Source organism: Geotrypetes seraphini, chromosome 1, assembly GCF_902459505.1.
Source record: "Geotrypetes seraphini chromosome 1, aGeoSer1.1, whole genome shotgun sequence".
Taxonomy (NCBI): Eukaryota; Metazoa; Chordata; class Amphibia; order Gymnophiona; family Dermophiidae; genus Geotrypetes; species Geotrypetes seraphini.
The window spans coordinates 262,340,921-262,367,672 of record NC_047084.1 but is presented as its reverse complement, the minus strand read 5'-3'; the positions used below and the strand labels follow the sequence as shown (position 1 = coordinate 262,367,672).

At 35.4% G+C, this 26,752-nt stretch overlaps 1 protein-coding gene across 6 annotated transcripts in view; it reads left to right on the top strand.

The window, feature by feature from the left end:
- The window catches only part of HTT (huntingtin), an 831,912-nt gene that overhangs the window by 742,847 nt on the left and 62,313 nt on the right, over positions 1-26,752 (top strand). For all 6 annotated transcript variants that reach the window (XM_033950363.1, XM_033950354.1, XM_033950401.1 and 3 more), the window contains one exon: positions 24,958-25,148. In XM_033950363.1, the coding sequence (XP_033806254.1) occupies positions 24,958-25,148 (191 nt within the window). The remainder of the gene's footprint in view (positions 1-24,957; positions 25,149-26,752) is intronic.

Sequence of the window (26,752 nt, the reverse complement as noted above, 5' to 3'; positions counted from 1 at the left end):
GGGTCACTTTGCAATGTTTAGATTTGCAAGGCCTAGATATATTCTTATGTTCATTTTGGAATATAAACAAACATTGTTCATACATCATTCAGTTGCCTTGCGCCTTGCAGTGTGGTATGCCTATATGAGTGATACAGTCCGTTAAATGCAAGAAATTATCTTACAAATGTGCCTTACTCCATTTTAAACTTCTTTATTCACAAATTTTTTATAGATCCTCAGAGGGCCACCACGCACTCAAATATATTTCATAGTGCGGGCTTTATGCACCCTTTCGTCACTGGACCTGATTTTTTAGTTAAGTGTAACATTTTAGTGTTATGACTAAAGTATAGGTATTCTTAAAGTACTTAGCTTTTAGTTGACGCTAGTCGGGAGGGTAGAAACATAAATGTCCAACATGTTTCGCCCGTCTGTCTCACAGGGCTTTATCAAGGCTCCCTCTCCCGTTCGGTAACAACTTTCTCCAACCACTGCGTCATTGAATTTTCGTCAATGACGCAGTGGTTGGAGAAAGTTGTTACCGAACGGGAGAGGGAGCCTTGATAAAGCCCTGTGAGACAGACGGGCGAAACATGTTGGACATTTATGTTTCTACCCTCCCGACTAGCGTCAACTAAAAGCTAAGTACTTTAAGAATACCTATACTTTAGTCATAACACTAAAATGTTACACTTAACTAAAAAATCAGGTCCAGTGACGAAAGGGTGCATAAAGCCCGCACTATGAAATATATTTGAGTGCGTGGTGGCCCTCTGAGGATCTATAAAAAATTTGTGAATAAAGAAGTTTAAAATGGAGTAAGGCACATTTGTAAGATAATTTCTTGCATTTAACGGACTGAATTATGCAATAGTCTCCATTTAAGTTAACCAAGTGCTGAGATTTTCATTATATGAGTGATACAGACATATTTAAGAAACATTGTTGAAGGTACAAAGTGGAAGAAAGCCTATAGGGTTTGAAAATCCACTTACTAGATTTTATCTCCTAATAAGAAGGCCTCAGGAGCAGGAGACAGCCTTTTCAGCCCCAGACTAGACCCAGTATGACGAGGCATCCATGGGAGCAAGCCTGGTAACAGAACATTTTGATGTCTCTGATTAGGCCTACAGGGTAAGAGGAGGATGTGTTTTCATAACAAAATCAAGGTCTGGGAGGCAGTAGCAGGGGTACAGTGAGGGATGCAGAAAGAGTGAATGTGTAGAGTAGAAGTGTGAGAAGGCTGAGAAAATGGGGATGGAGTGAGGAGAGATAGGTGAGAAAGAGAAGGATGGAAAAATAGAAGCTAGAAAACTGTATGGGAGGTGAACCAGAGGAGAGAAAATATTTCATCTTGGTTGGATAGAGAGGACGAGAAGGAGAAATAGAGGAAGAGGTGATGAGTGAGGATCTGTTAAGGGGAAGAAAAACTCCATTAGAATATCTTACTTGATGGTATTCAGACTTGGGAAAATGGTGCAAGTACTTCTGCAACCACAGTATGGCTAGGAAATACTGTGTCACCAAAGCTGTTGCTCAGATTACAGCTTCTGTGTCTCTGAAGACAGAAAATGTTACCAAAGCAGAGTAAGTGGTTCCATGTGCAAGCTGTCTTCAGCTTGAATTCCTCATGAAGGAAGTAAAGGAACTAAGAGAGGAGGTGGCAAGATTGAGAAGAGAGGATGAGAGGAGCATCAATGAAATGAGGCATCAAAGATTTCCATTAGTGGGGAAGAGGAGGCCTTGCTGAGGTATACGACTAGATTCAGATTATGGGAATCTGCAGGACTGATTCTGTGACTCCATCTGCCCTTGAACTGAAGAACTGGTATGCAGTCCTAGAAGTGGAGGAGATGAGAGCATCCCAGGGAGAAGAAGAACCAAAGCATGAAATCCCCATAGTTGCTGGATCCTTGACCACTAGGAAGCATTAGGTAGTGTGGTGTTTGGTGATTCTGTTCTGAGGGGTACAGAGCCATCCATCTGCAGACCAAACATGATGTCCCGGGAGGTATGCTGTCTGCCTGCCAAAATCCAAGATGTTATGAAGAGCTTGCTGAGACTGATCAAGCCTAATGACTATTATCCAATGCTGCTCATCCATGTTGGCACTAATACTGCTAGGTAATTCTCCGAATGCATCAAAAGTGACTTTGTGGCTCTGGGAGAGAAGGTGAAGCAGTCAGGTTCACAAATGCTATTATCATTGATTCTCTCTGTCATGGGTAAAGGCCAAGGCAGAGAAGCTCGCATCCTGGAGTTGAACTCGTGACTGAGTGGATGGTGTCATCAAGAGCACTTTGGCTTTCTGGATCAAGGGATTATTTTCCAAGGACTGTTGAGCAGGTATGGTGTGCATCTATCAAAGAAGGGAAGAAGTGTCTTCAGCATCAGACTGGCTAACCTGCTGAAGAGGGCTTTAAACTAGAATCATTGGGGCAGGGTGATCATAGTCCCCAGATGAGTATAAGCCCTCAGGTAAGTAAATCACTGAATATCTCTACACAAATGGGAAAAGGGGGCAATCTCAAGAAAGCAGTATATGCTAATGCTGGAAGTATAGGAAACAATGTTCAGGATTTAGAGGCTGTGATGGAAGAGACTGAGTGTGCCAACTAGTGATTGCACAAAAGCAAAAGTGAAATCATTAGTTGACACACTCATTCTGGAAGGGTGTGCATCTGGATGCCGGGGAGTCCCTAGACGTGATATATTTGGACTTCAGCAAAGCTTTTGATAGCGTCCCACACCGCAGGCTGTTGAACAAACTAAAATCGATGGGATTAGGGGATACATTCACTACATGGGTAAGGGATTGGCTAGATGGTAGGCTTCAAAGGGTGATGGTAAACGGTACCCCATCCAAAACGTCAGCAGTGATGAGTGGAGTACCTCAGGGCTCCATCTTAGGGCCGATTCTATTCAATTTATTCATAGAGGAAAAGTATCACTGTTTGCCGACGATGCCAAACTATGCAACATAGTAGGCAAAAGCAGTGTGCCTGACTTTATGACGCAGGACCTACGACAGCTGGAACAGTGGTCATCAACTTGGCTTCAATGCTAAAAATAAAGTAATGCACCTAGGCAAAAAAAATCCACACAGAACTTACACACTAAATGGTGAAACGTGATTTAGGAGTGATCATTAGCGATGATATGAAGGCTACCAATCAAGTAGAGAAGGCTTCGTCCAAGGCAAGACAAATGATGGGCTGCATCCGTAGGGGTTTTGTCAGCAGAAAACCTGAAGTCATAATGCCACTGTACAGATCCATGGTGAGACCTCATCTCGAGTATTGTGTTCAGTTCTGGAGACCACACTACCGGAAAGATGTGTTGAGAATTGAGTCGGTTCAGCGAATGGCTACCAGGATGGTCTTGGGGCTCAGGGATCTCACGTATGAAGATAGGTTAAAAAAACTGTGGATGTACTCACTGGAGGAGCGAAGAGAGAGGGGGGACATGATTGAGACCTTTAAGTATATCACAGGTCGTATAGAGGTGAAAGATGATATCTTCAGTCTTACAGGGCCCTCGGTAACCAGAGGACACTCGCTGAAAATCAGGGGAGGGAAATTTCAAGGTGATGCTAGGAAGTACTTCTTCACCGAAAGGGTGGTCGATCATTGGAACGAGCTGCCTCAGCAGGTGATTGAGGCCAACAGCGTGTCAGATTTTAAGAGAAAATGGGATATTCATGTGGGATCTATAGGGGAGTAAGAATCAGGGAGTGGGTCATTGGTATGGGCAGACTCGATGGGCTATGGCCCTTTTCTGCCGTCAATTTCTATGTTTCTATGATAAGTCCTTTTCAATTATATTTATCCATTCATTTATTTTTCCATAAGAACATAGAACATAAGCAGTGCCTCTGCCGGTCAGACCATAGGTCCATCCTGCCCAGCAGTCCGCTCCCGCGGCGGCCCAAACAGGCCACGACCCGTCTGAATCACCAGAAGGGGCTCCCCTGCCACCCTGGCATCCCGTTCAAGTCCTGCCCTCCCATCGAAGTCCCAGCCCTCCAGTCTTGCACATGCACGACCTGGTTGGTTTATACTCATTACCTGGTTAACATTCTATACTTGTGTTACATCCCAGCTCCTCCCTCAGTATCCCACGATCCCTTCATCCGTCAGGAATCTGTCCAATCCCTGTTTGAATCCTTGGACCGTACTCTGCTTGATCACTTCCTCTGGTAGTGCATTCCAAGTGTCCACGACCCTCTGGGTGAAAAAAAACTTCCTTGCATTTGTTTTGAACCTATCTCCCTTCAGTTTCTCAGAATGCCCCCTTGTATTTGCTGTCCCCTTTAGTCTGAAGAATCTGTCCCTATCCACCCTCTCTATGCCCCTCATGATCTTGAAGGTCTCTATCATATCTCCCCTGAGCCTCCTTTTCTCCAGAGAGAAGAGCCCCAGCCTTTCCAGCCTCTCGGCGTATGAGAAGTGTTCCAGCCCTCTTACCATTCTCGTTGCTCTCCTTTGGACTCTCTCAAGTACCGCCATGTCCTTCTTGAGGTGTGGCGACCATGTTCATTTTTTTTTTTTCCATTATATTTTTATTTTCAAATTTTACAAAAAGTGTACATAATAATAAAATACATTTGATATATGCATGGTATCACTTTTATATATAACACAATGTATGTCTGAATTTGATTTTCCCCTTCACCCTCCCCCCACCCTTTTATTGCCTTAATATAATATTTTCAAATTTTATAAAAGTATACAACATATTGGAATACAATTGATAATTATTCAATAACATATTTATATCTACTACAATATATTCTGGATAAATTTCCCTCCCCCCACCCTTCTATTATTTTTTAATCATTTGTTACATTTTGTATCATATATTATAATATATTATATATAAATTGTTTTCCTTATCCCCCCTATATGTGTGTCATAAAAAAAAAAAAAAGAAAATCTCTAAAAGAAGAAAAGAAGAAAAAGTATTCTATTATTTAATCATTGCAGTATTTTGTCAATGGCCCCCATATTTTTATAAATTTATTATATGTCCCCTTTTGTACTGCTATTGTTCTTTCCATTTTAAAAACATGGCATATTGTATTCCACCAAAATGTGTAGTTTAGGTTGTTGTAATTTTTCCAATTATTAGTTATATGTTGAATGGCAACCCCTGTCATAATTAATAAAAGTTTATTATTTTCTGGTGAAATTTGACTTTTTTTTCTCATCATTGTTCCAAATAAAATTGTATCATATGATATTGCAATATGATTTTCCATTAATTTATTAATTTGTGGCCAAATTGAATTCCAAAATATTTTAATATAAGGACAATGATATAATAAATGATCTAATGTCCCTGGTTCTAGATTACAGTGCCAGCATCTATTAGACTTAGAACTGTCTAGTTTTTGTAAACGAGTAGGGGTCCAAAAAGCTCTATGTAATAAAAAGAACCATGTTTGTCTCATAGACGCTGACACTGTACATCCCATTCTCCAAGACCAAATTAGTGGCCATTGAGATGCATTAATTTGATGTCCAATCTCAATGCTCCAAATGTCTCTTAGACCATTTTTTGGTTTTTTATTCAAATATCCAGATATTAATTTATACCACAATGCGGCTTGATGTCCTAGGAAGTCTGCTTTAAAGCATAAGAACTTTAAACTATATTGATTGTTTAATGATTTCCATTCAGGGAACCCAACCTGAATGGCCTGCTTCAATTGCAACCATTTAAAACTTTGTGTTTTATTAAGACCAAATCTATGTTGCAATTGTGAAAAATCCAGCAGTTTACCTTCTGAAATAATATCATCTAGAGATCTGATTCCTGCAATAATCCAGTTCTTCCAAAGGATTTGAGCTCCGCCTACTTTGATCTTGGAGTTTATCCATATGGATTGATTAGTTGATTTATATATTGGGATGGGTGTTAATTTATCAATAAATCTCAATGTTTTCCAAGTATCCATTATTATTTTATTTTCTCTGTATCTTTTAGGTATATTAATACTTGGTAAATGAACTAAATTTAGGGGAAACATAAGGCGCCATTCCAAATATAACCAATCTGGTGCATTATCTATAAGTTCTGGGAGGATCCAATACATACCCTGACGTAGAATATAGGCTTGATGGTACCTATAGAAATTTGGAAAATTTACCCCTCCCTCCTTAATTGATTTTTGTAAGGTTACTAAAGCTATTCTAGGTGTTTTACCAAGCCAAAGAAATTTTGTTAAAATTCTATTAAGCTTCTTATAAAAGGACCCCTGAAAATAAATAGGTATCATACTCATTTGGTAGCAAACCACAGGCAACATCATCATTTTAATAGTTTGAACTCTGCCCCACCAAGATATATGTAATGGGTTCCATTGTTCACATAACTCCGTTACTTTTTTTAATACATATTTTTCATTTTCTTTTACAGTATCTTCAATTGTTTTTTTAACTTGAATGCCTAGATATTTAAATCCTTCTTCTTTCCATATGAATGGAAAAATATCAAATAATCCTTTTACACAGTAAACATTCAAGGGTATAATTTCAGATTTATTCCAATTAATTTTATAACCTGAAAATTTGCCAAACTTATCAATTAATTCCAATAAAGAAGATAAGGTAGACTCTGGATTTCTCAAATAAAGCAAAATATCATCAGCATAAGCCGAAATTTTATATTCCATATCTGAATATGGAATTCCTTGTATCTCCCTCGTTTGCTGTATTGCTAACAATAAGGGTTCTAATACAACATCAAATAACAAAGGGGATAAAGGACAACCTTGTCTAACTCCCCTTTGCAATTGAAAACCATCAGATATCTTATTATTAATATTTAATCTTGCAATCGGGAAGCTATACAATGTTTTTACCATTTGTATAAATCCAGAACCTATACCAAACCATTCTAAAGCCTGATACATAAAATTCCATTCTACCCTATCAAATGCTTTCTCAGCATCTAATGAAACTGTAAATGTCGGTTCATCCATTTTTTTTGACAAGTTTAGCATGTGAAATAATAGTCTAGAGTTATTGGAGGAATGTCTTTTAGCAACGAAACCCGTTTGATGCATATCTATAATATGTGGGAGAGCTTTGGCTAATCTCAAAGCCAAAATTTTCGCCAATAGTTTATTATCAACGTTTATCAAAGATATAGGCCTGTAGTTTGAAACCAAAGTAGGATCTTTATTTGGCTTAGGCAAAACAATTATTATTGATTCAGCCATAGTACCTTTTATATTACCTTTTATAAGTTGTGTCTGATATAATTTTAATAAATGTGGGGAGAGGATATTTTGAAATGTTTTATAAAATTCTACTGTGTAACCATCACCACCTGGAGCGGATCCAACTCTAAGAGATCTCAATGCTGTTTCTAATTCTTTTAATGATATAGGTTCTTCTAAACTTCGTTTTATATGATCAGGAATCTTAGGTCCATTTATTAAATCTAAAAATTTTTTCCCATCTTTTTGTTTCTCCAAATAAGGTTCGGAAGAATATAGATCCTTATAAAAATTTAAAAATTGTTTTAATATTATATTTGTTTGATTTGTTATTATACCATTATCATCTTTTATTCCATTAATATTAGTTCTCCTTTTTTTTGCCTTAAGATAATTTGCTAATAATTTTCCCGCCTTATTAGAATTTCCATAATACATCGCTTGTTTGGAAAACAAATCTTTTCTTATCATTTTTGAAGTTAATTCATTATATTTACCTTTTACTTTCAAAAGAGCTTGCAAAACTTCATATTCCCATTTACTTATCAATTTAGCTTCTAATATTTTTATTTCTTTTTCTAATTCTATATATTGTTTTTTAATTTGTTTCCTAATAAAAGCTGAATATGATATGATATTACCCCTCATAGTTGCTTTAAATGCATCCCATACATTCTCTATAGATGTATCTTCCACTAAATTTATTTGAAAAAATTGATTAATTTGTGTTTTAAAATTTTCCAAAAATTTGTCATCCACAAGCAATGTATTATCAAATCTCCAAAGAGGTCTATTATTTTCTAATTGATCTAATTGTAATTCTATCCATATTCCCGCATGATCCGAAATGATAATAGGATCAATGGAGGCTTTAATCACTTGTTGCACTTTATTTGTTGAAACAAAAATATAATCTATTCTTGAAAATGATTTATGAACCTGTGAACAAAATGAAAACTCCTGATCATTAAAATGAAGAATACGCCATATATCTTTCAAATCACATGATCGAACTAAATTATCTAGACCTAAAGATTTAATATTTTTACCTGGTTTTTTATCCAATAATGGATCCATTACAGCATTAAAATCTCCAGCCACCACTAAATTAGAGGCAGCCAGTGATAATAACATATTTTGTAGCTTTTTGAAAAATTCTGATTGATTCGAATTAGGGGCATATATATTAAATAACGTCAGGGTATCATTTCCCATACCTATATCGATATGTATCCATCTACCATGTGGATCTGAATTTTTTACCTTTATATTGGCCATACATTTTTTGTTTATAAGGATTGCAACCCCTGCTTTTTTGCCCACTGCTGGAGCAAAAAAACATTCTTTTATCCATCCACCTGATAATTTCTGTGATTCCTTCATATTAAGATGGGTCTCTTGCAGACAGTAAATATCTGCATTTTGTTTTTTTAAAAATGTTAATATTTTTTTCCTTTTAATTACGTGATTTAGGCCATTGACATTTATAGAATATATTTTAAAAGACATTATATATTTTAATACTTTTCATTATCTTATTCTTCCTCTCCTCTTTCATATTTAATATCCAAAAAATTTTCTTCATGACACACATATTTAACCCTAATGTATCTCCCTTAATTATTCTAATAAATATTCTCCTTATCCCTCCCTTTCCCACCCAATATATTGGCTGCTTAAGGATACACATTGGAACTGTAATCCTAACATTCTCCCCATTCCAGGCAATCAATATTCAATTGTTTAAACAAATTTCCCTTCTATCTATCTATATTGATCTTTTATATATATTTAATCATTTTCCATAACATTTTATTAATGTATCATTTTCCATTTAACAATATGTTAATTTGTATTTCCTTAGTATTATGATTTCAACATATAATTATTTTAAACATATATGCAGTGTATTATTTAATAATTTTCCTATATTCTGTTCTTTCTTTCATATAATTATTATTGTCTTTTCTTTGTATTGTTTTCCTCCATTTCTTCAAATATTTCGATATGTTATATTTTCTAATTTTTCATAGAGTCTTCAAAACCATCTTAATATATTATGTTAATATATCATAGGTTCTGGTTTAGAGAGAAACTCTTTTAGTTTTTCGGGATCCTCAAAATATAATGACTTGTCTCCAGATGACACTCTCATTTTCGCCGGATAGTATAGACCATATTTAAATCCTTTTTCTTTGAGTAGAGGTCTCATGTCTAGTAGTTTTTTCCTTTTAGTTGCTGTGTTTTTGGCGAAGTCTGGTAAAAACCATAATCTTGATCCTTTATAATTTAAGTTTTTATCTTTTTTTGCAGCATTTAGTATCTCTAGTGCTTGTTGGTATCTCAACATTTTGAAAATGATTGGTCTTGGTCTGTTTTTATTTTCTAGATTTTTTATTGGGATTCTATGCGCCCTTTCAATTTCAATTGGTTGTTTCAAGTCTAATTGTAGAATTTTTGGAATTAAATTTTCAAGGAAAAGGATAGTATTTTTTCCCTCTAGATTTTCTTGTATTCCAAAGAGTTTGATGTTCTTTCTTCTTCCTCTATTCTCGTAATCCTCCAGTTGTTCTTTTAATTTATTTAGTTCCAGGCTGTCGTTTTTACATCTTTTTGATTCACATTCTATATTTTCCATTTTTGATTCTAGTTCAGTTGTTCTTTTGTTGTTAACTTCCATTTGTCTATGTATATTTAAAATTTCCTCTTTCATTTCAGACATATTAGTTATAGTTTCTTTAAGCATTTGTTTGATTTGTTTTAATTCTTCCATGACTTCAGCTTTGCTTAATGTGTCTGATTCTTCGATAGGAAGTGGTATTTTGCTTGGTGTTATTTGTTCTTGTTTCTGTCTTTTTGCAGATGTACCAGCCTCATTTTTGTTTTGTCTGGTACTTGTCATGTTGTTGTTTTCTTTTTCTTGGTTATTCTTATTTCTTGTATTTAGTCTTTTAGATTTGGTATTCTTAGGTTTTTAATCTCTTTTCTTCCAAGATTTTGTTCTATCTTTTGAAGTAGATATTTTTCTTTTTAAGCTCTTTTCTTTTTCCTTTACCTATGTCAGTTTGAAAATTCTTTTCTCACTTTCACTTTTTCATTGAAGTAGGGGAACTCTTTTTTTCTCCTCTCACAAGCCCAATCGCAGCCCTGATTGAGGAGAGCAACACTTTTTTAGAGTTATTTTTCCTACTTTGACCAGCTTTAAGCAATTTTCTTCTGTTTTTTTCTCAGCGTCTCTCAATTTCCTCAATGTCTTATTGTTCCAGTTTTTTAAAGTTCCGTTGAACCTTTTCTCTGTCTCCTCTCTCACAAGCCCAATCGCAGCTTTGTCAGAGGAAATTAATATTCAATTCAGTATTTATTTTAGTAAGCTGATATTTATTTGTCTTCAGTGCTTCAGCACTTAATTATTGAGAGAAAATGCAAGTATTCCTCTTTCTCAAATTTTTTAATCCCCTTTTTTTTTTATCAAAGAATAATCTTTTTCCTTTTTTTTTGGTTTCAATATAGCTGGTCAGAATACCAAATTCTTTCACAATTTTTCCAATCAAACTGTTTGATCTCTCACTTGTACTTCGCGTTTTCAGCGCTGTATTCAAGTTTAATGAAACTACCAAAGATACAAATGGTTCTCTGCCTTCCCGTTTCTTGTCTGCACTTTTCTCACTTCAACTGTAGTAATTCAATTTTTTTTTTTTTTTTTTTGGTTATATCTGATCTGAGCACAATCTTTCTTCACAATTTCCCAATCAGATTATATAGTCTTTCACATTCATCTCGCAGTATCAGTACTGCTTTCAAGTCTCTTGAATCCGTTGAAAACACAGACAGCACTCAGCTTTCCTGACTCTTACCAGCTTTTTTTTTTTTCTGTTTCAGTTATATTTGTTCAGAATATAAACTTTTTCTTATTTTTTTCACAATTTCGCCAAACTGTTTAATCACCTCTACTTCGCGGTTTCAGCGCTGCATTCAAACTTCAATAAACCGCCAGTACAAACGGTTCTCTGCCTTCCCGACTCTTATCAGCACATATCACGCTTCAACTATTGTATTCGGCTTTTTTTTTTAGTTATATCTTGTCAGAACACAACCTTTCTTTATATTTTCTCAATCAAACATACAACTCGCAGTCTCTTGAAATCACCGAAAACACAGACAGCTCTCTGCTTCCCGACTCTTATCAGCTTTTTTTTTCAGTTCACGTTCATCTCGTATTCTCAGCACTGCTTTCAAGCCTCTTAAAACCTCCGAAAACACAGACTGCTTTCCCGACTCTTATCAGTTTTTTGTTATATCTGATCGGAATATAAATATATACTTCAGCGCTGTATTCAATTTTATGTAACCGCCAACACAAACGGCTCTCTGCTTTCCCGATGCAGTGCTGTATAGGGAGTTATTTCCCGACTCTTGTCAGCACATACCTCTCTTTAAATGCCGCAATTTAGGATTTTATCTTGTGTCTTTTGTTCAGCTTTTTATATATATATTTTCTATATAATTATTTTGAAGGAAAAATAATTTTTTTTTTTATTTCATTGCCTGGATGGTGAGGAGCTTCACGATCACACCTCCATCCGTGCTCGCGTTAAGCCACGCCCCCTGACCATGTTCATTATTAAGCATGTTCATTATTAAGAATCTTGTTGATTAAAACTCCTGAAGCAGGCCTTTTTGGCCAAAACACTGTCATATCGAGTCTCAATAAATAAAATTAAGGAATTGAGCACTTAAGGTCACCTTCGCTGTTTTCTTTGCATTTCTACCCTGGAAAGGTAGTATCTCCTGTTTCTTTGTGGCTTTAACATATAATGCCACTCTCCTGCCTTTTCTTCCTTGTTTGACATCCAGTAAATGCAATGCTTTATCCTTTTTCTTAGACCCCCCCATAAGGCAAAAAGTGGGCAAATGGCTCTGAAAATCAATCAGGGTCTATCACACCTCCAGTGGAGGTCGATTTTCAGAAGATTGTGTTCATGAGGAGTTAGCTAAACTAAAGGTAGACAAAGTAATGGAGCTGGATAGTGTACATCTGAGAGTAATGAAGGAACTTAGGAAAGTTCTGGCAGCTCTGCTGGCTGACCTTTTCAATGCTTCTCTAGAATTGGGAGTGGTACTGGAGGATTTGAGAAGGGCGAATGTGGTCCCTCTCCATAAAATGAAAGTAAGGAAGAAGTAGTGAACTACAAGCTGGTAAGTCTGGCTTCTGTGGTAAGTAAATTAATGCTTTCAAAACAGAGAATAGTGACCTTTCTGGAATCCAGTGGATTACAGGACCTGAGGCAACATGGATTCTCTTGTCGGACAAATCTGATCAATTTCTTTGACTGGGTGACAGAGAATTGGATAGAGGGAGTACACTAGATGTAGTGCATTTAGATTAGAGAATGACATGGGGACAAATTTGTCCCCATCCCTGCAGGAACTAAATTTCCCTGTCCTGTCTCAGCGAGTTTTGTTGCTGACCCTGCTCCATTCCTGTAAGCTCTGCCTTAATCACACAAGCCTCAAACACTTATGATTTTAAAGTGTTTAAGGCTTGTGCAGATGAGGACAGAGCTTGCAGAAATGGGACAGGGACAGGAAAATGAGTTCCTGTGGAGGACGGGGAAAAATTTGACCCTGTGTCATTCTCTAATTTAGATTTTAGCAAAGCCTTTGACAGTGTTCCACATAGGTGTCAAATAAACTGAGTGCCCTTGGTATGAGCTCCAAAGTGATGGGCTGGGTCAGGAATTGGATGAGTGGAAGGCGACAGAGGGTAAGTGGTCAATGGAGATTTCTCTGGGGAAAGGGATGTTACCAGTAGTGTGCTTCGAGGTTCAGTTCTTGGGCCTGTTCTTTATAACATTTTTGTAAGTGATATTGCTGAAGGGCTGACTGGTGAGATTTGCCTCTTTGCGGATGATACCAAAATCTGCTATAAAGTAGACACCCCTCATGGTATGAATAACATGAGGAAGGACCTAGCAAAGCTTGAAGAATGGTCTGAAATTTGTCATCTAAGATTTAATGCTGAGAAATGCAATTTCATACATTAGGGCTGTAGAAACCTATGGAAACAGTACAGTTTAGGGGGTGAAGAACTTTTGTACATGAAAGTATGATGATCTTAGGGTGGCCAAACAGGATGAAAAGGCAATAGCAAAAACTCGAAGGATGCTAGGGTGCATAGGGAGAGGTATGGCCAGTAAGAAAAAGGAGATAGTTATGCTCCTATATAAAAATCTGGTGATACCTCATTTAGAATATTGTGTACAGTTCTAGAGACTACACCTTCAAAAACAGGATGGATTTGGTCCAGAGACAGGCTACTAAAATGGTCAGTGGTCTTCATCATAAGGCATATGGGGACAGACTTAAAGATCTTAATATGTATATTTTGGAGGAAAGGCTGGTGAGGGAAAATATGATAGAGATGTTTAAATACCTATGTGACAAATGCGAATAAGGCAAGTCTCTTTCATTTGAAGGGAAGCTCTGTAATGAGAGAGTTCACAGGATGAAGTTAAAGAAATACTTTTTTTATAGAAAGGGTGTTAGATATGGTAGAAGTGGTGGAGACAAAGACTGTGTCTGAATTCAAGAAAGCATGAGACAGGAACGTGGGATCTCTTAGGGAGAGGAGGAGATAGTGGATGCTACAAATGGGCAGACTGGATAGGCCATTTGGCCTTTATCTGCCATTATGTTTCTATAAGAGTTGCCCTACTGGGCAGACTGAAGGTCCATCAAGCCCAGTATTCTGTTTCCAACAGTGGCCAACCCATAGAAACATAGAAAATGATGACAGAAAAGGGCCATGGTCCATCTAGTCTGCCCACACTAATGACCCACCCCCTAACTTCCTCCATGAAGAGATCCCACATGCCAATCCCATCTTTTCTTAAAATCTGGCATGCTGCTGGCCTCAATTTTCTGTAGTAGAAGATTATTCCAGCAATCAACCACACTTTCGGTGAAGAAATATTTTCTGGTGTCGCCATGAAATTTCCCTCCCCTGATTTTCAACGGATGCCCTCTTGTTGCCGAGGGTCCTTTAAGAAAAAAGAGATCTTCTTCCACCTTGATACGGCCCGTGACATATTTGAACGTCTCGATCATGTCTCCCCTCTCTGCTTTCCTCGAGTGAGTATAGCTGCAACTTACTCCACCTTTCCTCATACGGGAGATCCTTGAGTCCTGAGACCATCCTGGTGGCCATTCGCTGAACCGACTTAACTCTCAGCACGTCTTTTTGATAATGTGGCCTCCAGAATTGTATACAATATTCCAGATGGGGTCTCACCATGGATCTGTACAACGGCATTATAACCTCAGGCTTACGGCTGACGAAGCTTCTACGGATACAGCCCATGATTTGTCTGGCCTTGGATGAAGCTTTCTCCACTTGTTTGGCAGTCTTCATGTCTTCGCTAATGATCATCCCCAAGTCATGTTCTGCTACAGTCCTTGCTAGGATCTCACCATTTAGGGTGTAAGTCCTGCATGGATTTTTGTGTCCATGAATCAGCCTTATGAACAGCTGGCAAGATCCCAAAAATGTGTAAAATGTATAAAATGTGACAAATTTTTGTTATGGATTGATTGATCTCAACTTTAACAAGGACTACAGAAGAACGAGACTTGGGAGTGATCATCAGTGCTGACATGAAGGCAGCCACTCAGGTGGAGAAGGCTTCATCTAAAGCACGGCAGATGATAGGTTGTATCAAGAGAAGCTTCGTCAACAGGAAACCTGAAGTCATGATGCCATTGTACAGAGCCATGGTGAGACCTCATCTGGAATACTGTGTGCAATTCTGGAGGCCACATTACCGTAAGGATGTGCTCAGAATTGAATCGGTTCAGCGGATGGCCACCAGGTTGGTCTCGGGGCTAAAGGGTCTCCCGTACGAAGAAAGATTGAGCAAATTGCAGCTCTACACTCTCGAAGAGCGTAGGGAGAGGGGAGACATGATTGAGACTTTTAAGTACATCACGGGACGGGTCGAGGTGGAAGAGGATATCTTTCTTCTCAAGGGACCCTCGACCACAAGAGGACATCCGCTCAAACTCAAGGGAGGGAAGTTTCGTGGAGACGCCAGGAAGTACTTCTTCACGGAGAGAGTGATTGAGCATTGGAACAAGCTTCCAGTGCAGGTGGTCGAGGCACGCAGCATCCCAGACTTCAAGAACAAATGGGATACCTATGTGGGATCCCTACGAGGTCATGCCAAGGGATAGGGTCACTAGGACTTGAATTGGCGGGTCAGTAGAATGACAGTACAATTATTATACTTTAGGGGTCAGTAGACTTAAGAGGGTGGGTAAATGGTGTGGGCAGACTTGATGGGCTATGGCCCTTATCTGCCGTCATCTTTCTATGTTTCTATGTTTCTATTCTCTGTCTAGCTATAAATCCTGTAACAAAATTAAGCTACCATTTTGTCAAGTAAATGAAATTTCACTTTATGTGCATCTAGATAAACTTTTTATATTTTCTCAGCTCCTCTTTTTTCTTCTAGCTCAGTTGGAACCAATGCCAAAATTCTAATGCCATGAGTCTTCCCCTAGAGATCTGCCCCTATTTCCACTGGTCAATGCAGTAATAATCCTGAGGCCAGGAGTCCTGCACCAAAGCTGCTTCCTATATAATTGTATATATTCTGTTTCAAGGTTTTGGCATTAAAAAATGATTATGACATCAGTCTCACTTCTGTGGTGGCACAGTCAGTAAATGCTGCATCCATAATCAAACTGTGGTGTGGAGGGTACTATCTAGACCAGAGGTTTCAAACTCAAACCCTATGCAGGGCCACATTTTGGATTTGTAGGTACTTGGAAGGCCTCAGAAAAAATAGTTAATGTCTTATTAAAGAAATGACAATTTTGCATAAGATTAAATTCTTTATAGTTTATAAATCTTTCCTTTTGGCTAATTCTTAATAATAATATTGTAATTTATAGCTAAAGAGACATATGATCAAGAAACTGTTTTATTTTACTTTTGTGATTATGATAAACATACCGAGGGCCTCAAAATAGTACCTTGCGTGCCACATGTGGCCCCTGGGCTGCGAGTTTGAGACCACTGATCTAGACAGATCAGGGTGTATGTACTTGATATCCATAAATGCCACTAATATGCACCCTTTAAGTTAGTGATCCTATAATTAAGAATCACATGTGAGGGGTAAATTTTCCAAATTTCTATAGGTACCATCAAGCCTATATTCTACGTCAGGGTATGTATTGGATCCTCCCAGAACTTATGGATAATGCACCGGATTGGTTATATTTAGAATGGCGCCTTATGTTTCCCCTAAATTTAGTTCATCTGCCAAGTATTAACATACCTAGAAGATATAGAGAAAATAAAATATTAATGGATACTTGGAAAACGTTGAGGTTTATTGATAAATTAACACCTATCCCAATAAACAAATCAACTAATCAATCTATATGGATAAACTCCAAGATCAAAATTGGCGGAGCTCAAATCCTTTGGAAGAACTGGATTATTGCAGGCATTAGATCTCTAGATGATGTTATTTCAGAAGGTAAACTGCTGGATTTTTCACAATTGCAACATAGATTTGGTCTTAATAAAACACAAAGTTTTAAATGGTTGCAATTGAAGCAGGCCATTCAGGTTGGGTTCCCTGAATGGAAAATTTTAAATAATCAATATAGTTTAAAGTTCTTATGTTTTCAAGCAGACTTCCTAGGACATCAAGCCGCATTGTGGTATAAATTAATATCTGGATATTTGAATAAAAAACCAAAAAATGGTCTAAGAGATATTTGGAGCATTGAGATTAAGCATCAAATTAATGCATCTCAATGGCCACTAATTTGGTCTTGGAGAATAAGATGTACAGTGTCAGCATCTATGAGACAAACTTGGTTCTTTTTTTTTTTTTTTTTTTTTTAATTTTTTTTTTTAATTTATAAATTTTCCATTCTTACAACATCTGAATCATAGTAAATATTATTAATTATTACATATCTGGTATATTATCATTAATAATTCATATTATTTAAAATATAATATGATCAAGATTATACATTAACATGAAAATATAAATCCCTCCCCCTTTTTGTATAACATGTTTCCAATAATTAATCAAATCCCACCCCATTCATATATAATTTTTATCATTGTGCTAAGAAAACTAATCATTAGAATAATTAGTCAATGGTTGCCAAATTTTCTTGAAATTAAGAAGATTCCCTTGTTGTAACGCTAATTTTTTTTCCATTTTATATATATGACAGACTGAATTCCACCAGAACGTAAAATTTAATTTGGTATAATCTTTCCAATTTTGAGTAATTTGTTGCATGGCGACTCCTGTTAGTATTAGTAATAGCTTATTATTATTTGCTGATATCGGACTCTTAGTTCTCATTGCAGTACCAAATAATATGGTATCATATGAGAGTCCTACATAATTCTCTAGTAACTTATTAATTTGGGGCCAAATTGAATTCCAAAATGCGTTTACACAGGGACAGAAAAAGATTAAATGATCTAACGTCCCTATTTCCAATTTACAATGCCAGCATCTATTGGATCTAGTACTATCTATTTTTTGCAGGCGCGTTGGGGTCCAGAACACTCTATGTAATAAGAACAACCATGTTTGATTCATAGATGCTGACTTTGTAGATCTTAATCTCCAGGACCAAAATCGTGGCCATTGAGACTCAGAAATTGTCTGACCAATCTCAATACTCCAAATATCCCTAAGACCTGTTTTCTTTTTTTTATTTAAAAATCCGTATATCAATTTGTACCATTTTGCGGCTTGGTGACCCAAAAAATCCGCCTGGAAACATAGAACCTGTAAACTATATTGATTATTTAGATTTTTCCATTCAGGGAACCCTACCTGAATGGCCTGCTTCAATTGCATCCATTTAAAATATTGTGTTTTATTTAATCCAAATTTATTTTGCAATTGTGAAAAACTAAGCAGTGATCCTTCTGATATGACATCATTCAATGTTCGTATTCCTGCATTTATCCATTGTTTCCAGACGATTTTAAATCCGCCAATTCTGATCCTGGAGTTTACCCATATTGATTGATTTAGAGATTTAGCTATAGGTTCTGGTGACAGATTACTGATGTATCTCAATGTTTTCCAAGTGTCAAATAAAATTCTGTGGTCTTTGTATCTTTTAGGCATTGTTATAGTTATTAACTGTTCTGGTTGTAAAGGGAACAGGAGCCGCCATTCTAAATACAGCCAATCTGGTACATTTTCTAAAAGATCTGGGAGGATCCAATACATACCCTGTCTTAAAATATAGGCTTGATGATACCTATAAAAATTTGGAAAATTTACCCCCCCTTCCATAATTGGTCTTTGTAATGATACTAAAGCGATTCTTGGTCTTTTGCCACACCAAACAAATTTTGTAAGAACATTGTTAAGTTTTTTATAAAATGACCCCTGGAAAAATATTGGAATCATACTCATTTGGTAACAAACCACAGGCAATATCATCATTTTAATTGTTTGAATTCTTCCCCACCAAGAAAGATGTAATGGATTCCATTGCTCACACATTTCTGTTATTTTTTTTCAATAAAAGTTTTTCATTCTCTTTGACTGTGTCTTCAATTGTATTTTTGATCATAATTCCTAAGTATTTTATTCCATCTTCTTTCCAAATAAATGAATATGGATCAAATAATCCTTTGGTACAATGAACATTGATTGGGAGAATTTCAGATTTGTTCCAATTAATTTTATATCCAGAAAAAGTACCATATTTTTCTATTAAATTAAGTATACATGGAATAGTAGTTTCCGGTTCTCTTAAATATAATAATATATCATCTGCATATGCAGATAATTTAAATTCAAAACTGGTAAATGATATTCCCTTTATCTCCCTAGTTTTGTTTATTGCAATTAATAAAGGTTCTAGGACAATATCAAAAAGTAAAGGAGACAGAGGGCATCCTTGTCTAACTCCCCTATGCAAGTTAAATCTATTTGATAAATTATTGTTAATATATAATCTTGCTCCAGGAGAGCTATACAATGTCTGAATCATTTTAATAAAACCGGATCCTATACCAAACCATTGTAAAGCTTGGTATATAAAATTCCATTCCACTCTATCAAAGGCTTTTTCTGCATCTAAAGATATTAAAAATGCTGGATCATTTATTTTTTTTTGCTAAATTTAATGAGTGGAATGCTAATCTAGTATTATTTGATGAATGTCTTTTAGCAATAAATCCTGTTTGATGTACATCAATAATGAAAGGAAGAGCTTTTGCCAATCTTAATGCTAATATTTTAGCCATTAATTTGTTATCCACATTCAATAATGAAATAGGCCTGTAATTTGAAACCAGAGTAGGATCTTTGTTTGATTTTGGTAAGACTATAATTATCGATTCTGCCATAGTACCAGAAATATTTTCATTCTTTATTTGATATTGATACAAATTTAACAGATGTGGTAATATGATATTTTGGAAAAATTTATAAAATTCAACAGTATACCCATCTCCACCTGGAGCGGATCCAACTCTAAGAGACTTCAATGCTGTTTCTAACTCTTTTAAAGATATAGGTTCTTCTAAACTTCCTTTTATATGATCTGGAATATTTGGTCCAATATATGAATTTAAAAAAGTTAATCCGTCTTGTTCTTTATTTTTATAAGAATTGGAAGTGTATAATTCTTTGTAAAAATCAAGAAATTGTGTTATAATATCTTTTGTGTTGGTATGTGTGTTACCTTGTGTATCTTTAATTGCAATAATCTTAGATTTTCTTTTCTTTACTTTAAGAAAATTTGCTAATAATTTCCCAGCTTTATTTGAATTTCCATAATATTGTACTTGTTTATTGAAAATGTCTTTCCTCACAATTTGAGAAGAAATCTCATTATATTTAACTTTTAATTTTAATATTTCTTGTAATGTATTATTTTCCCATTTCTCAATTAATTTATTTTCTAATAATTTAATTTGTTTTCCCATCTCAAGAAATTGTTTTTTTTTTTGTTTATTAATAAATGTTGAGTATGAAATAATATTTCCTCTCATAGTTGCTTTAAAAGCATCCCATAAGATCTCAGCATTAATAGTATCTGATTCATTAAATTGAAAGAATTCTTGCATTTTTATTTTAAAATCTTCAAGAAATTTTGAATCCGCTAGTAAATCATTATTAAATCTCCATATTGAATCAAAGTTTTCAATATCATAATTTTGAAGATTAATCCACACACCAGCATGATCTGAAATTATAATGGGATCAATTGTTGCTTTTAGTACACGCTGCGCTATATTATTAGAAACAAATATATAATCAATTCGTGAAAAAGATTTATGGACCTGAGAACAAAAAGAAAATTCCTGATCATTAAAATGAAGAATTCGCCATATATCTACTAAATCACAAGATAGTATCAAATTATCTAAGCCTAATGATTTCATAATTTTACTTGGTTTTTTATCCAAAATCGGATCCATTACAGCATTGAAATCCCCTGCTACTATTAAATTAGATGTAGCCAGTGGTAAAAGTAATTGTTGAATTTGTTTAAAAAACTCCATTTGATTCGTATTAGGAGCATATAAATTGAATAAATTCAGGGTTGTATTTCCCAGAACCATTTCGATATGTACCCATCTACCTAAGGGATCATAATTAATTAATTTAAAATCTGCATTACATTTTTTGTTTATTAGAACAGCCACTCCAGCTTTTTTCTTTGAAGCAGGTGCAAATAAACATTTAGAAATCCAACCTCCAGATAGTTTTTTTGATTCAATTTCCGAAAGATGGGTCTCTTGAATGAAGTAAATGTCCGCATTTTGATTTTTAAGGAACGATAATAATTTCTTTTTCTTAATAGGATGATTTAAACCATTGACATTCAACGAATACATTTTTATATCCATCTAATTAATAATTATGTTTTAACCAATATTCTATGATAATTACAAGATTAGTTCCTAGCACATTCAATAAAAATTTATCTCCTATCCCACCCATTATTTTCCCTCCCTCCCCACCCATTATCATATTCTGATTTGGAACACGCATTGGTCATGCAAAACCTAAATCTCCATCTCCAGGCAACTAATAATTCATTATATTATTTAAAAACATATTTCTAAATTCAATACATTCTTTATACTTTCACCCTTATATAATTGAAAATTATATCCATTTAATCTATAAAATTTTATAAATTTACTGAAAATTATATATATTTGATTCATAAAATTAAATTCAATATCATGCATACATGTAATATAATATTCTTAATAAATAAACATATTACAAATATATCTCTTATTCTCTATATATCTGTTATTCATCATGTAAATTAAATATATCCATTTTTATAAATATATTAATATTAATAATAAATACATTTCAATCATTTTCATAGATAATCTTCATAATGAATTAATTTGAATGAATACTTGAATAGAATATACATTTTATATCAATAAATAAGTTTTATAATGAATTCCTATTTTATTAATTATCTACCAATCAATTATTTAATTCATTATTTTTCCATAATATAACTGAATAATTGAATTAAATATAAATTTTATAGTAGACACCTATTTTATTAATTAATCCATTCAATATTCAAATTATTATCTTGTATATATTTCATAAAATTACAATCTTCTTACATAGAATTAAAATATTGTTTTTATAATAAATTAATATATTTCTTTTTTTTTTTTTTTTTTTTAGTCTTATTCTCAATATAACAATAACAAATTTTCCTTTCAATATTATTAATAATAAATTCATAGTAAATCATTTTCATTATTCATTAATCATAATAAGTTAATATACTTATATAAATAAATAAATTCTCTATTTTGATTAAAATATATATTTTATATAAATATTATTAGTTTTATAATTTATTTATTTATATTTTAATAATTAATAAATAATTAAAAAAAATTTTCACTAGTATTAATGAATGTGGATGCTATTATTTTATTAATAATTAATTTGATATAATAATATTATATTATTGCATCCACTATATCAGTAAATTATCTTTCCAGTTAGTAATATTTCTTATGTCTTATTTTTTTAATAATCTTCTTTATTTTTTCCTTTTTTCCATCTTCTTTCTTCTTTCTTCTTTCTTCAGCTGAATTATTCCTTTTTTTCTGTTTTTTATGTAAACATAGGTTCTTCTTGTGTCAAAAATTCTTTCAGTTTTGCAGGGTCTTGAAAATATATGGATTTATTTCCACTGGATACTCTCATAGTGGATGGATAATATATTCCATATATGTAACCTTTTTCTTTCAACTGCTGTCTGTATGTGAGGAATTGTTTTCTTATATTTGCAGTATATTTGGCAAAATCAGGAACTAAAATCAGTTTTGATCCTTTATAATTCAAGTTTTTATTTGCTTTTGCCATTTTTAATATTTCCTGAGCATGTTGGTACCTTAATACCTTGAATATCAAAGGTCTTGGAGCAGCCTGGTTTACTGGCTTTCTTATGGGGATTCTGTGGGCTCTTTCTATTTCTAACGGCCATTTTGAATTGAGCTGAAGCAGTTTAGGTAAAAGATTTTCCAGGAATTGTACAGGATCTCCCCCTTCAATATTTTCAGCCAGCCCTAAAATTCTGATGTTCTTTCTTTTTCCTCGGTTTTCCATATCCACCAATTGATTTTTTAAAGCTGCTACTTCTTTTTTATCTTTATCATATTCTTGTGTGAAGGATTCAAATTTCTCCATTTTTTCTTCCATCACTGCCATTCTCTGTCTTTCGGTTTGGATCTCTTGTTTCATGTTGAGAAGTTCTTCTTTAACTTCAGAGATTTTATTGGCATTTTCAGTCAGCATCAGTTTTATTTTGAACAGTTCAGTCATAATATCGGACTTTTCAGTGAGTTCTTCAGTTTCCATCGGGAACGGCACACTCGATGGTGACAGGGGAGTTACTTTTGTTCTTTTTGCTGATATACCCGATGTTGAAGGTTTTTCAGATTTTCCCTGCTTCATACTTGCCATTTCCGACGTTGTTTTATGTATTTTTTATAGCGATTAGACAAAGTGAAAGTTTTATTTTTTCTCCGTTTGTTGCCTGGATACGGGAGCGCTGCGGTTAGGCTGCCATATCGTGCGCGCTCCAAGCCACGCCCCAAACTTGGTTCTTTTTATTACATAGAGCTTTTTGGACCCCTACACGTTTGCAAAAATTAGACAGTTCTAAGTCCAATAAATGCTGGCACTGTAATCTGGAACCAGGGACATTAGATCACTTATTATATCATTGTCCCTACATTAAAACTTTTTGGAATTCAATTTGGCCACAAATTAATAAACTGATGGAAAATCATATATTAATATCATATGATACAGTATTATTTGGAATGATGATGAGAAAAAAAAGTCAAATTTCGCCAGAAAATAACAAGCTTTTATTAATTATGACAGGAGTTGCCATTCAACATATAACCAATAACTGGAAGAATTATAATAACCTAAATTATACATTTTGGTGGAATACAATTTGTCATATATTCAAAATGGAAAGAGCAATAGCAATACAAAGAGGGACATATATTAAATTTATAAAAATATGGGGGCCATTGACAAAATATTGCAATGAATAAACAATAGAATTTTTCTTCTTCTTTTCTTCTTTTTAATAATTTTTTAGTGACACACATAGAGGGGAGGTAGTGAAAATAATTTATACAAAATATGATATAATATGATATATAATATGTAATATATGATTGAAAAGTAATAGAAGGGTGGGGGGAGGGAGAGGGAGAAAAAATATATTTAGAACATGATGTATTAGATATAAAAGTGATATTGTATATTCATCAATTGTATTTTAATAGTTTGTTCACTTTATGAAAAATTTGAAAATAAAAATATTGGGGGGAAAAAAAAAAAGAATCACATGTGAGATGTAGCCCATAGAGTAAGTTTTTCTGGTCTCCATGCTCTTTTGTCCCTTCTACATCCTTAGTCTGTGTTTTTTACCTCTCTGTTCTTTCCTACCAAACATTTTTACTGCTTCCATCTTCCTCCTCTGCTTTCCTTCTATTATGAAAGTAACAACAGGAATCAAATGAAAGAACACCCAAAATAGCCACTTCTTTCAGAGCCCAGCAAACCTGCCATAAGTGAATTCTCCCAACTATCTTCAATCTCTAGGATACCAGCTTAGCTTTAGCTTGCACTTTTCATGGGCAAGATGGTGTTGAGGGGATTAGATGATCTTCACTCTTGGCTATGTAGGTCTGGGGTGGGGTCATCTTTCTGCTCAAGGGCTGTAGTATTGTGTGTGTGTGTATGAGTGAATGCTTGTGTTTCCTAGGGCTGCAAGGTCAGAATATATGTGTGCAGGTGTGTGCTGCTCTGGCACTGCAAGATTAAGGTGTGTGTTAATGCTGTCTATTCTCAGTGATGCAATTCCTTGATGCTTAGGAAAGAAAGGAATAGGTTATTTGAATCACCTCTGAGAACCTTACTTCCCTCCATCCCCTATTTGAAACCACTAAAAATGTCAGACATGGTGCCCTTTCTTCCTCCATCTTCCACTTAGCACACTCTTCTTTGAGAGGGTCCCCATACCCATCCATACCTCTCGGTGAAAAGTGGAGGGACCCCTGCTTTAAGTGTATGCTGCATTGAAGCACTGATAAGCATTTGATCTACTGGCTATCAGATTGATTCCCTGCTATTCTTTTTGTTGTGTATGTGCATTAGGAGAAAACTGTAGCAGAAGCAGTAAGTCGCTTATTGGAGACAACTTTGCGCAGTACCCATATGCCCAGCCGGATTGGAGCTCTGCATGGAATCCTCTATGTCTTAGAATGTGATCTGCTTGATGAAACAGCAAAACAGCTCATTCCAGTCATCAGTGATTATTTGCTGTCCAACCTTAGAGGCATAGCACAGTAAGAACTAATGGCATCTAATTTTGTTTTTATTTTCTTATAACATAGTGGATGACAGTGGATAAGAACCAATTAGCCTACTCATTCTGCTCATTTATTCCTGTTCAGTTAAAGGGGATATCATTTTAGTCATGCAAATTTGATTGTCTGCAAGATCTCTCCCTATCCAAGTTAGGTTTGTCATCTTCTTCCTTGGTTCTTTTTTAATCTTGAGTAGAGGAGGAAGTAAGTTGCCATGTTTTATACAACACAGGCTTAAAATGTTCAACCTTTTTTCTATTTCTGCTGTCTGATATCTGTCCTAGGCATGCTTTACATTCTGTCACAACATTGCATTCTGCTATCTCTGCTTGTATTCTATTCCAAGTAAATACCATCTTCTCAGTAAAAAGTGTTTCTGCTGAACCTCCTGCCCTCCTTCTTTCTGTTGTGACCCCCTATCCTTGAATTTATTTTCTATACATCATCCCATACCTGCCTGAACCTGCCATATATATGAATATTTCTATTATACCTACCCTTACCTTTCTTATTCCTATGAGTGCACTCTGAGTAGCTTAAGCCTTTCTGTGTTTAATTTGTTACAAGAACTGTATCATGTTAGTAACAATTCTGATGCTACTTCCTGTAGGCGGGATACAGCAAAGGAAAGGCCCCACCAGCCAGAACATCTTTCAGTACTGCCTCTGCTGTGCCTCACTACAGCATTTGAAGGACCAGTGGGGAGGGGAATGTGGGTCATGCCAAATGCAGGAAGAGTCAATGGACCCAGGGATTGGGAGGGCGAGAGAGTAGAGGGAAAAGAGAGAGGGAAAGAGAAATGCTGGACTTGGAGGAGGAGAAGCTGAGGGAAGGGAGAGAGACCTGGTGTATAGGATGAGAGAGAATAGAGGGGGCAGGTGCTGGAGTGGGAGGGGGTTTGGAATGAGAAGAGACACACACAAAGACTGGACTGGGAGAGAGACACTGGCCCAATGGAGAGAGGGTAGGAGAGAAAAATGCCAGAATACAGGAGGTGGATACATGTTCATGGGGGCACAGGTGGAAGAGAGTAGAGTGGAGAGAAGCCAACCAAGAGGAACGACAGGGCCTCAAAAGAAGTGCTGGCTCTGGAGTGAGCATAGTAACAGGGACATAGAAGGAAAACATTGGACAGGATGGAGAGAGACACACAAAAAAAAAAGATGGATGGTGGACATAAAAAAGAAATGTCAAAAAGATGAGACCTTGGAGAGAATTAAGAAAAAAACAGAAAAGCAGATGAGAAACACTAGGACCAAAGCAATCTCAGACAACAAAGGTAGACAATGTGCATCCTTCCTCTCCTCTGGTCCCCACTATCTTGGAAGTAATGGTTTTAAGGGTCCCATTCAGGTCAAGCTGTTCTACTCCTTACAACTGCCCCATCTCAAATACTTGCTGCTGTTTGTTCCCTGAAATCTTTCTCTTCCCTCTGACTTCCACTCCTGCATCCTCCCCTTGCTTGTTTTTCTCTTTTTATCATTGCTATCCCAAACTTTTGCTTTTGGGTCATTCCATGTCAAGTGGTACAATATTGAAAATCATCTCCACTCGACCTCCTCCAAATTGTGGATGTTCCTTAT